This window comes from Schistocerca nitens, chromosome 5 (genome assembly GCF_023898315.1).
Source record: "Schistocerca nitens isolate TAMUIC-IGC-003100 chromosome 5, iqSchNite1.1, whole genome shotgun sequence".
Classification (NCBI taxonomy): Eukaryota; Metazoa; Arthropoda; class Insecta; order Orthoptera; family Acrididae; genus Schistocerca; species Schistocerca nitens.
The window spans coordinates 103359087-103372769 of record NC_064618.1 but is presented as its reverse complement, the minus strand read 5'-3'; the positions used below and the strand labels follow the sequence as shown (position 1 = coordinate 103372769).

The window sequence follows — 13683 nt, the reverse complement described above, 5'->3', positions numbered from 1 at the left end:
TCGTGCAGACACGTCTATATCCCTAAGTCAACAGATGGGGACGTTTGCAAGACAACAACCATCTGCACTAACAGTTCGACGACGTTTGCAGCAGCATGGATTATCAGCTCGGAGACAATGGCTGCGGTTACCCTTGACGCTGCATCACACAGGAGCGCCTGCGATGGTGTACTCAACGACGAACCTGGGTGCACGAATGGCAAAAGGTCATTTTTTGGATGAATGCAGGTTCTGTTTACAGCATCATGATGGTCGCATCTGTGTTTGGCGACATCGCGGCGAACGCACATTGGAAGCGTGTATTCGTCATCGCCATTCTGGCGTATCACCCGGCGTGATTGTATGGGGTGCCATTGGTTACACGTCTCGGTCACGGCATTTTGAACAGTGGACGTTACATTTCAAATGTGTTACGACCCGTGGCTCTACCCTTCACTCGATCCCTGCGAAATCCTACGTATCAGGAGGATAATGCACGACCGCATGTTGCAGGTCCTGTACGGGCCTTTCCGGATACAGAAAATGTTCGACTGCTGCCCTGGCCACCACATTCTCCATATCTCTCACCAATTGAAAACGTCTGGTCAATGGTGGCCGAGCAACTGGCTCGTCACAATACGCCAGTCACTACTCCTGATGAACTGTGGTATCGTGTTGAAGCTGCATGGGCAGCTGTACCTGTACACGCCATCCCAGCTCTGTTTGACTCAATGCCCAGGCGCATCAAGGCCGTTATTACGGCCAGAGGTGGTTGTTCTGGGTACTGATTTCCCAGGATTTATGCACCCAAATTGCGTGAAAATGTAATCACATGTCAGTTCTAGTATAATATATTTGTCGAAGGAATACCTGTTTATCATATGCATTTCTTCTTGGTGTAGCAATTTTAATGGCCAGTAGTGTATTTCGCTACATATTATAAACAACGCTTTCAGCTCCTGGGAACCAAAATAAATTCCGTTTTCTACGTACGCAAAATTCAAAACAAAAACTTTTGGTATTTGAATTTAATTAACAGGTTCCTCACAATAAAAATTAAAATGCAAGTTTAAAAACAAAAATATCCTTGTGAAAATTAGCCTAAACTCACCAGTCGTTGCCAGTTTTGGTAACATTTTGCCTCTTTCTACCGGTCTGGTGTGGCTTTGGCTCAGCGACCAAATTAACATCTGAAAAATACACTCTCCGTTAGAAGAAAAAAGCACAACAAAAGTGATTTTTTCGCAGCAACAAAAAAAATTGTGATATCTCCACTTATATTAAATCTGAAGCTTTCAAAGTACACTCACAAAAATTGTAATTGCTGTGTGTTGCTACTAATCATGAGATATTAACAAAAAAAAAAAAAACAGGAATTGAAAACAGAAGACATAGCTAGAGTGTGTGTGAGAGAGTGTGTATGTGTGTGTGTGTGTGTGTGTGTGTGTGTGTGTGTGTATTTGTGTGAGTGTGTGAGAGAGAGAGAGAGAGAGGGGGGGGGGAGAAGGAGAGAGAGAGAGAGAGAGAGAGAGAGAGTGATTTGGGGGGGGGAGAAGGATGGAGGGAGTAGGAGACGGAGAAAGAGATAGAGAGGCTGTACAGTTGAGGGTGACGTAGTAGGAGACGCTAATTATTCAATTTCAAATGTGTGGCTCGCAACACAGGATGACTGGAGGACTAAACCTAGTCTACCGTTTGTATCAACGATACGATATAGGTGTGTAGCAAAACTACCGTCAGTGGAAACGAGAACGAACTTTAAACGTCCTGGAGGGGAAACTTTTAGATAGTCCTACAAAAACGAATGTAATATCCAAACCTATGTTACTTACTACAATGAACGTTCTTGCAACAAAAAATGTCATTCTGCATGTACGTTGGTATTAATACACTGTGATAGATACTCTCCCTCTGCTGATCTCCGGATAAAGTCATAAAAGACTACACAAACATCATATCGATACAAATATACCGTTATTTGCTGTACGTGCAAAACATGAGGGTGCAAGTACTAGCTTTTGCTCATCGCTCAGACTCTAGTTGGAAACACCTGATTCGAAAATATTCGTTTTCGATAAACATTTGCGAGCTGAGCGCCACAGAGATACCCTTTGATCATTTATGCGAATTATTAGTTAGGAATTCCATATTGGTAATTTGCAGAGTTCTAGACATATGTAACGTGAACGGGAAACAGATCGTACACTCGAACACAGACATAAGAAATAATGATTTTCTCCAATATAACGTGGATGTCACTCAACCACAATCAATATACGTGTATATCAGTAAAAATCAGTATAACAGGAATTATTTGCATATAGCTTATCATGTGCTGGTCTTGATATTCAACTGCAGTTAGATCAGGAAAGAATTCGTACTGTTGCGCAGTACAATGATGTGGCCAAGGAGCATTACATTTTACATTGGACAGGTATAAAATTAAATAAATGTAAGGTAATTTATGAAGAACGTACATGCCATTGCCATCTGTAATGGTTTTAATAGACGTTCTGTTTCATTAAAGGGAGTGCTGCACAGAAAATTCACAATGGCTGAACCTTAGCTGCAAATGGAGACAGAACAACGTTGGTAATCTACATAAAGCGAATTTTTTCACTGTCAAATATGTCGCCTACAACGAGTTTTTGTTTGTGTATCGAGATAGATTGAACTTACTATTATAATGAATCTAATTTTGTAAGTGTAGCATATCTTGTTTCTTTTTCAACGAGTTTTGTGTTGAACAGTAGCTAGTAGCCTTCCTAGAGAAAACTTGTTTTGTGGTGAGTTCCACTTTTAACCCCGGCAGTGTAAGAAACTGTCAGCAGCGGTACCTGACCATCTATACTGAAGCGCCAAAGAAACTGGTGTAGGCAAACGTATTCAAATACAGATAAATATAAACCGGCAGAATACAGCGCATCTCGTGTAAGACAGGAAGTGTCTGACACAGTTCTTAGATCGATTACTGCTGCTACAGTGGTAGGATATCAAGACTTCAGTGAGTTTGAACGTGCAGTTACAGTTGGCGCATGAGCGATGGGACACAGCATCTTCGAGGTAGCGACGAAGTGCGGATTTTCCCCTACGACCACTTCACGAGTGTACCGTGAATATAAGGACTCTGGTAAAACGCCAAATCTCTGACATCGCTGCAGCCCGAAAAAGATCCTGAAAGAATGAGACCGACGACGACTGAACAGAATCATTTAACGTGACAGAAGTGTAACCCTTCCGCAAATTGCTGCAGATTTCAGTGCCGCGCCATCAACAAGTGCCAGCGTGCGGACCATTCAGCGAAACATTATCGATATGGGCTTCCGGAGGCCAAGGCCCACTCGTGTACCCTTGATGACTGCACGACACGAAGCTTTATGCCTCACCTGGGCCCGTCAACGCAGTTGATGACTATAAACATGTTGCCTGGTCGGACGAGTCTCGTTTCAAATTGTATCGAGCAGATGGATATGTACGGGTATGGAGACAACCTCATGAACCCATGGAACCTTTATGTCAGCAGGTAACTGTTCAAGCTCGTGGAGGCTCTGTAATGGTGTGGGGCGTGTGCAGTTGGAGTGATACTGGAGCCCTGGTAAGTGTAGATAGGACTCTGGCAGGTGACACGTACGTAAGCATCGTGTCTGATCACCTGCGCTCCACTCATGTCCATTACGCATTCCGACGGACTTGAGCAATTCCAAAAAAATGGTTCAAATGGCTCTGAGCACTATGGGACTCAACATCTGTGGTCATAAGTCCACTAGAACTTAGAACTACTTAAACCTAACTAACCTAAGGACATCACACACATCCATGCCCGAGGCAGGATTCGAACCTGCGACCGTAGCAGTCGCGCGGTGAGCAATTCAAGACAATGCGACATCCCACACGTCCAGAATTGCTACAGATTGGCTCTAGGAACACTATTCTGAGTCTGAATACTTCCGCTGCCCACTAAACTCCCCAGACATGAACATTATTGGGCATATATGGGATGCCTTGCAACTTGCTGTTCAGAACAGTTCTCCACCTCCTCGTACTTTTCGAATTCAGGATGTCAATCCCCTTCAGCACTACTTCAGACATTAGTCGAATCCATGCCACGTCGTGTTGCGGCACTTGTGCGTGCTCGCGGGGGCCCTACACGATTTTAGGCCGGTGTACCAGTTTCTTTGGCTCTTCAGTGTAGAAGAATGACGGCCAAGTTTGTTTTCCCCAAATATGAACTAAATTCCACAACTTGGCGCCATGCATCACCGAATGCGACACGTGACATTATTAGATAATGCTGCTTCTTTAGTGCCCTAAGATTGGAAACCTCAGCTGCTAAGTATTGAACTATGGCGGAAAAGAGCTTTACTTTGTTATTTTGTAGAGAACCATGTTCTCTGTGAACTCTAAGGCTTATTTTCAGGTATCGTAGCTTGGTATCCCTGGTGTTATAATTACCCGACTCAAGTGGAGGTAAACCTTACCACTTACCAAGACACAGCTTTGAAGAGAAAGCTACAGATAAAAAATTAATAAAACAAAAACAGTTAATTGGAGGCAAAATAATAGCGCTCATGAAAATTAATAGGGTTTAAGACAGGGTGACAGCATTATGATACCGCGACGTTTCGACTATTGTCACACTTATCATTTTTTGCGAAGATGATGGGGAAAGACTCATCGAAATGTCGCGGTATCTTAAAGCTACCATCCAGCTGTAAGCCCGAGAAGTTTTCGTCAGAGAACTTTTCTACGCCGGAAAATTCTGCATGCGCAAAATAATGACAGAGTATATAGCTTTTATTTCCCGTAACAAATAAAAATATTGTATGATCCGCATATAGTAAGGTGGGCAATGCATCCCTTAGTATCAGCATCTAAATTTTCCGTTACCGTGAACGACGCAAGAAAAATATAAGTTTCGAACGTTAGTGCATTTAAATGATTAATTTTACCGAATCAGACACACAATATCAACTTGAAAAGGCTTAACAGGGCATCAGAGAAACCAAGTAACAATAAATAATACTCTTTACCAAACAAAAGAACACGTAGGCCTCCGATTTGTGATTAATGAAACTTCAGTGGCATCTCCAGTTTTACAGGATAGTCTTCCTGAGTTGACGTCAGTGTGATATCGCATTCTACTTCTCAACGTATTCGATGGGTACCGCCAGAAAGCTATAAGAGTGTTCTTTTTTCTGTCTTTTCATCAACGATCCAAAATTTGTTTGTGTATCATAGATATGTTGCTTTAGAAATCAAATTCAAATAATTTGAAATCGTATTGTACACCCGTTCAGAAATTTCAGAGCTGATTTTATTCCTGCAAACAACAAATGTGCATTCTATCGAGTCAGCTGTGAGCCATTGAGCCAAGCTGTGGGACAGCTTGGCTCAGTAGATTTATCATGTGTTTCACTTTAACAACTAAGCCACTATTTAACGCCGGCTTCCTTCATTTGATATAAAACATTCTGAGCTGTTAGTTCGCGTCCTTTTTAGATTAATCCCGACTTTTGACACCATCCAGAAGAGCAGACGCTTTATGTTCCTTCTCGTTTCCACTGACCGTAGTTTCATTACACACGTATATCATTGTATCGTTGATAGAAATGGTAGACTACAATCTGTTACTAATGTTTAGTCCTCCATTCACCCTGTATTGCGAGCCACACATTTGAACATGAATAATGAACGTCTCATACGTCGTCACCGTCAACTGTACTTAGAAAATGTAGACTCTCTATCTCCTTTCGCAGGAAACTAATCATAGCATATATATCCTTTTTTTTACTGCAGGCCGATTTCGCGCATGTATCAACTTTTGAATCCGTTCAGTTATCGTTGTTTCTATTCTCTGTGAATGCATTTTCGTCTGACTGGCTGTGGCCATGTTCACATAAAATCCCAAGTATTAATGGCAAATCTTACACTGCCTTGTGTATGTTTACCTTTCTTTTTCATCATCTATACTTCATGGAGGGGTCATTCTTGCCTGTTGCAACTCCACAGTTCTCTATAGTGTGTCGTTGGTCGTCCTCGATGTCTTCTTCCACTCGGCATCGAATCCAGCAGTGCCTTGGGAAGTCAGGTATTTTCCGTTCTTTCTAAGTGGTCCGTATATTACTCATCCTCGTGCATCCATTATCACTCCTCAGAAATCTTTCACCTGAATGCAGTTTACTCAGTTGCTTTTGAACAAGCAGCCACGGCTTTGCTGTCATAAAGAAGTGTGGGTAAAGCCACTTTCACCTCTTTCCTAACTTTATTTTAAAAAAATCTATGGGCTGCATTACATACAATATGAAATTTGGTAACTGTTTGCTCAATGTCTTTTCCATTATAACAATTCAGTATATGTCACATCCATGATATTTAGTGACTTCCAGCAAGCTGGAGTAACTTGGGACAGCAACTTCTGTTAATCAAGGAAATGAAAAACCGGTTCCTAGTTTCAAATATTTTATTTTTCATTCGATGCCTAGTTTTCGTCCGGGACCCAATTTCAAATGGACACAACAAAGTCGAAAATGTCATTTTCGACTTTGTTATGTTGATTTGATAATGGGTCTCGGCCCGAAACTAGTCTTTACCTGAATCCTTTCCTCCAAAAGCCACAAGCCTAAGACCTGTATTTGCTAATCTATACACATCTCTTAATCCTTGTGCTCTGATGAAATTCTATTTATATACCGACTCTTTACTACTAAAATTAGCTGTGGTGACAGTCCTCGTTTTCTCGGTTTCACATAATTTTATTCGATGTAGCCTGTCAAACGTCTTATAAAATATATCAAAGTGAAATGCGTTTCTCAATTCTTTTCTCTACTGTATTCTACTATCTGTCGCCTGGTGAAGACATTATCCGTGCAAGATCTCTCTTTTCTAAATACGCTTTGCTCTTCTGCTAGTAGACAATCTGCAGAAGTTTTTCATCAGTTATTTATCGTTTTAGCATCGATTTTATATCCTGCATTCATGAGACTAATTCCTCTGAAGTATACGGATTTAGAACTGGAGCTGTTGACCAAGAGAGAGGTATTTGGCTATTTCCCCAAAATTTATTGACTAATGTAAAATTCTTAATTTGAATACTATACAACTTGATAAGTTGTATATTAACTCTAGGCGCCTTCCTAATGTTTGGAGATCTTAATACTGTGTCTGATTCTTGTAATGATGTAGGATCTACTGCTGGAAGTTTATTTCAATGACAGCTGTCTGTTTCTGTTTCATTTACTTCATTGCACCACAACTGTTTCTAATGTTTTATCCGTTCTTTTAACTTATTACGTTTACTCTTGCAGTATATCTGATTAATCACATACATAAATCAGTTTATTCCCAATTAGCTGCCTCCAAAGTACATCATGTTCTGCCTAAATTATAAACTTAAAACATGCTTCCTCATGAGCCTTTCTGGTTAGTCTCTTGGCAGTTATCCTTTTCAATTTATATACATTATAGGATATATCTGTTTTAGTTTGTAAGTATAGCTTGTATGCTTTCCATTTCTCTTCAACTGCTACTTTTACCTCTTTCTTCCATACGCTCAAACCCTTTTTTCTTTCGTAACTTTCTCTTTGTCCTAAAATTTCATTTCGAATTTTATACATTGGCTGTATTATACTCTCTCAACCTTTATTTACAACTTGACCAGTGCATGTTTCGTTAGATACTGCGTGAGTCGTATTTTGATACAGCGTTCTTAAACTTTCTTCTTGTAGGAAACACATCTTACACATTTCTTCACTTTCTCGTATGTGTTTTGAATTATTCTTCGTCCATTTCGCGATTATTCTACTTTCCAAAATTACGAAATGGTGGACCGAATATATATATTACATTATATATTATACATTATACATTTGTTACATTATTAATGATCTATAACCTCTACTACTCCAACTTATCAATATCTTTCTCAGAAATAGAGGTACTTGTTAATTTCAGCAGATTGCTAACTTCCGCCTCCGTTTTTATTTATTGTTAGGTTGTTTATTACCACAGATGTAAAAATAATTGGAAACGGTAGTAGAGAACGGTTTCATTAGGAAGAGGAGCATGCTGATGGATTTGCCTATCAAAACACAATATCTTTCAAAACAAATTTTTCTTAATTTTGCACAAAGTTCAAAATGGCCTGTTTACATCATTGACAATTAGCCTACCGTTAATGTTACAACCAATATTATCTCTAGAAAGTACAACATTTTGAAAAGCTGGTACTGTTACTGGTGTAATTCGTTATACGAAGAACTGAATTCTTAAGCATTTTAAACAAAAAATTAAATACTTAAAACACATTACAATATATTAAAGCCTTAAGATAAGAAATAAAATTCTTTCAAATGTCATTAAAATACTATTTTGTCAATACTCCTTGATAACATTTTATTAATTAATGAAAAAAGTTATTGCTCTATCGTCATTTATTTTAAGGACTTTGAACTTCCAGACGATACATCTGACACTTCTGTCCTCCGGCAGAAAATACAACGCTGTGGCGTGAAAAAGGCTGTAACTGACATTACATTACTTATAAAAATATAATTATCATAAAACCTGCACAATTACCGGAAACGCCAGAAACACAGCTTTTAAAGTGACTGGGTAATGATTACAAAATAATAAAATCAACAGCTCTTTCCTGTGAGCATTAGATGGAGAGCTCAGCCGCACACTACCATTTTAAGCATACTTCCGACACGCTAACCTCAGCAACCTAGAGCATGATCAATTCAGTACAGCTGAGTCCAGCCATCTGTCGGTAAACGAACGAAGATCAGTTAGTTCGATAATCCAAAATTTGTTCAAGGCTACGACGGACACATGTTTTAGTAAGACACGCGCCGTGATGTGAATAACAGCGATAGACGTGGCGCAAGCGCGTGCCCACACCGAAAATCTCGCTCTCTAACTCCATTATAGGCACGCAGTAAACGAAAGATGAAGAACCCGCCGTGCTGCCGTATATTGCCGTCTCCGATCAGCCCAGATACGGAAGCAAACCACAGGCTTTTCCTGACCCACGGCGCTGACACTGTGTACTGCTCGGTAATATACTTCCTGAGTTCTGCGATACTACCAGCACGACTGACACGTGTGTTCCTCGAACTAGACTCGTCGTCATGGTTACTATTTCCTGAGTTATCTCCGCACGCTCATTCCGTTGTCTAACACGTCCTCCTTCCTGCCTCGCGCACGCGCATTACTCTGTGACAAAAGTCTTGAGATTACACTTAATATCGTGTCGGATCTCCTTTTTCCCGGCGTAGTGCTACAGCTCGACGTTGCATGGACTCAGCAAGTCGCTGGAATTCCCCTGCAGAAACAATGAGCTATGCTGCCTCATAGCCGTGAACAGCTGCGAAAGCGTTGCCGCTGCAAGATTATGTGCACGAACTGACCTCTCGATTAAGTCCCATAAATGTTCGATACGTTTGAAGTCCGGCTGTAAGGACTGCCAAAACGTTCGCTTGACTTGTCCACTATGTTCTCCAAACCAGTCGCGATCAATTGTGATCCGATAACGTGCCCATCAAAAATAAATGGTTCAAATGGCTCTGAGCACTATGGGACTTAACTTCTGTGGTCATCAGTCCCCTAGAACTTAGAACTACTTAAACCTAACTAACCTAAGGACATCACACACATCCATGCCCGTGGCAGGATTCGAACCTGTGACCGTAGCAGTCGCGCGGTTCCGAACTGAGCGCCTTAACCGCTAGACCGTGCCCATCATCATTCATAAATATTCCATCGTTGTTTGGGAACTTGAAGTCCATTAAGGGGCTCCGGAACGCCCTATACTTGCAATGTTAAAATAACGCTTATAAATTACATCTTCCCTCGCAAAGTATTTGAGGTAGGAAGTTGAACTTTTTACAGATTATTTATTGGAATATGGGCTACAACTTAACACAGGGATTTTACAAAATTTTAGTTCAGTTATTAAAGATGATTGTTTTTCAATTGTAATGAAAATTCACAACATTTTTTTGCAATTTTTTATTTATTTATTCAAAAATATACAGTTTTTTGGAAAAAGGCTGTGTTAAATTATGCGGAAGGTACTGTGTAACATTTACTGAAAGTTTGAAACAAATATGTTTGGAGATCCTTAGAAAACATGTAATTAGTATGAGAAAATAAAAGTTTTGGGAATCGAGCGACAAAGATTGGATTAACTTTTTAGTGCATTCCAGGTCCATAGGATGGATTATCTTCATCCTCTGCAAACTCCTCCTCCAGCTTCCTCTTGTTCCTCCTCCTGTTTACTCTTGCTTGTATTTCTAGACTCTTTACAGCCCTGTCTGCAGCCCGAAGGCGTTCCTTGTCTAAAGCAAGCATCGCTCGTTGTTGTGTTCGTAGATTTTGCTACCATTTTCTTCAGTTGCAGTTACTGCAACACTGTTCCAAAAGGTGGTCATGTATGAACACTTATCACATTTCAGTTGTATTTCACTAGCAAGTCCTACGTGCTTTATTATAGAGAGTTCCAGACCAACTTCACTACAATGAATACATCTTACACAGTTTGAAAAAATTCCTTTGAGAATCGACATATCAAATATTTCATTCACATCCGATTCGCCCATAAAACATTCATAGTTTTCACTCATTGAACCAAGCTTCTTCTGTGAAGTATTTTCTTTCCCACTTTGACTGCTATGGGCAGGTGTACTTGAGAGGTTAGGTTCACTCACTTGGTTATCGTCTTTATTGTTTACAGTAATAACACATACCTTTGGCTTTCCAACATTTCTCCTTTTCTTAAAAGCCTTCAGAGGATTTCTAATAACTTTACTTTTACTCATTATTATACTTCAACAAAACAGAGACTCAAGAAACAGAATTAATTACGAATATTTTCGAGATAACGACAGAGTAAATAAACATGAAACAATCGACAGTCACACCAGCGATAAATATTGAACCATCACAGGTTAGCCACAACACATACTTTATCTCACATCACTAAAATGTACCTGATGAACACGGACGTTAATAATAACACCATTTGACAGCAGTTTAACAGCGCCACAGTGTGTCACGCCCATGTAGAACACACTTCAAAAAAAAATTTAAAAATAGTTGCAGTCTTCGGAATTGAATAAATTATATATCTATTAATAGGTAATAGTCTGCAGATTCAGAAAACGCAAAAAAGTAAAAATTGAACTTTTCATGATTTTGAGCCTTTCCGGGGCCCCTTAACGGCTGCAACTGATAATGATGGCATTTGGTTTGTGGGGCACTCAACCACGTGGTTTTCGGCGACCGTACAAATTCACTGCACAGTTTCGCTGCTTTTCCCGAATGACGATGAAATCATGAGGACAACAAAAACACCCAGACCCCGGACTAGGAAAACCCACGACCCGGACGCGAATCAAATCCGATACCCCGTGATACAGAGGCAGCAACGCGACTGCAACGTGTCTCCAAGCAGCTGATCATAACTATTTCTTGTCAATGGTCGTTTCAGTGGACCACAGGACCAAGTCTGTTCCATGTAAACACAGCCCACCGCCATTAAGGAGCCACCATCAACTTGGCAACCTCGGTCCATGACGTCGTGGGATCCAAGCCACACTTGAAACCTGCCATCAGCTCTTAGCAACTGAAATCGGCACCACGGTTTTCCAGTCGTCTAGTTTCCAACCGTTGTGACCACGACCCCAGGACAGACGCTGCAGGCGATGTCGTGTTGTTAGCAAAGGCACTCGCATCGCTCGTCTGCCCATAAACGCCAAATGACACCGTACTGTCCTAACGGATTAGTTCGTCGTACGTCCCACATTGATTTCTGCGGTCACTTCACGCAGTGTTCCTTGTCTGTTAGCACTGACAACTCTACGCAGAGCCTCTGCCCTCAGTCGTTAGGTCAGGACCGTCGACCGCTGCGTTGTCCTTGGAGAGAGTTGATGCCTGAAATATGGCATTGTCGGCACACTCTTGACGCTGTGAATCTTGGAATACTGAATCCCAAAACGATGTATGAAATGGAATGTGGCTTGGATCTAACTCGAACTACCATTTCGCGTTCGAAGTCTGTTAATTCCTCTCGGGTGGCCGCACATCGGAAACTTTTTCACATTAATACCTGTGTACAAATGGCAGCTCCGTCAGTGCACTACCCTGTTGTATTTTGGATTGGATTGGATTGTTTGGGGGAGGAGACCAGAGAGCGAGGTCATCGGTCTCATCGGATTAGGGAACTATGGGGAAGGAAGTTGGCCGTGCCCTTTCAAAGGAACCATCCCGGCATTTGCCTAGAGCCATTTAGGGAACTCACGGAAACCTAAATCAGGATGGCCGGACGCGGGATTGAACCGTCGTCCTCCCGAACGCGAGTCCAGTGTGCTAGTAATTGCGCCACCTCGCTCGGTGTTGTTTTATTTTCTGTATGCGATGCTACCGCGATCTGTGTATGTGCTTATCGCTATCGCATCATTTGTGTCACCTCAGTGTATACGCCTCCGAGCAAAAAAAAACCAGAGGCAGTGTCACGATGGCGCGCTCTGGCGGATTCGGTTAATCGAGTCGTGAATGGTCACGGCTCACAAATGTTTTTCCATAGTTTCTTCTCGAATGGGCCCGTAGAGCACGTAAGGTGAAACTATGACATTTTCGCTCAGCTGGTACAAGGTTAGGTGCGAACTGCGTTATTTAACTCGTGATAATTTCATTGATTCACAATGAGCTCATTTCGGAGGAATAGTACACTTACGCCCATGTATTTTCTTCATGTGATATTACATTATATTGTTTACGTCTAAGTGGAATGACGTCCTTAAAGCATCTTGGAGCAAGTTTTCTGTCTAGTCATATATCGTTACTATAAATCACGTAGTTTTCTTCTATTAGACTTTCAGTGATCTTATAAAACACTTGTTGGCAGTTATTCAACAGGTTTCGTTCCAGCGATGCTTTATGTTTGTACAGGAAATAATAGTGCCGAAGTTCTGGCATGGTGATTGAGTTTCAGTGATTCTAAATTTGTAGTTATATGAAGCTTAAGGTTATCCGTTGTTTTTATGTGATGTGTCATTTAAATCCTTTTACTTTTCTATTATTTCAATTATGTTTCTAAGTCGCTTTTACGTTTCAGATCTGTTTTTTTGTTCACGATGTTCTCCAGATATTTTTTCGTGCACGTGTAAATTTCCAGCTCTTCCAAAATGCTCATAGCTTGACCTTTAGGTATTGTATGTAGAATCTGCAAAGTAATTTCGATTTTTTCTGCCTTGTAATTTTGGCTTTTCAGGAGTACGCCAAAACGTGGTTGGTTACATTCACAGTTTTTCGTTTGACCTTTAAATGTGATTCCAAAGTTTCTTCCTGTTTGTCCAATATAGTCGCATAATTTAGTGCCTATTCTCTCTCGTTCCTACAACCAAGTATTCTCACGTACCTCTTTCTCATATTCACTTTTCTACTACCGAGTTCCAGTCCACCATGATCATTAAATTTTCAAGTCACTGTTAACCAAAAAAATGGCTCTGAGCACTATCGGACTTATCATCTGAGGTCATCAGTCCCCTAGAACTTAGAGCTACGTAAACCTAACTAACCTAAAGTCAATCACACACATCCATGCTCGAGACAGGATTCGAATCTGCGACCGTAGCGGTCACGCAGTTCCAGACTGTAGCGCCTAGAACCGCTCGGCCACTCCGGCCGGCTCTCCCCCTTATCAGT

General features: G+C 41.0%; 1 protein-coding gene across 3 annotated transcripts in view; it reads right to left on the bottom strand.

The window, feature by feature from the left end:
• Nucleotides 1–13683, bottom strand: part of LOC126260132 (RNA-binding protein Raly-like) — a 442780-nt gene that overhangs the window by 70646 nt on the left and 358451 nt on the right. For all 3 annotated transcript variants that reach the window (XM_049957378.1, XM_049957377.1, XM_049957379.1), the window contains exon 4: nt 1091–1169. In XM_049957378.1, the coding sequence (XP_049813335.1) occupies nt 1091–1169 (79 nt within the window). The remainder of the gene's footprint in view (nt 1–1090; nt 1170–13683) is intronic.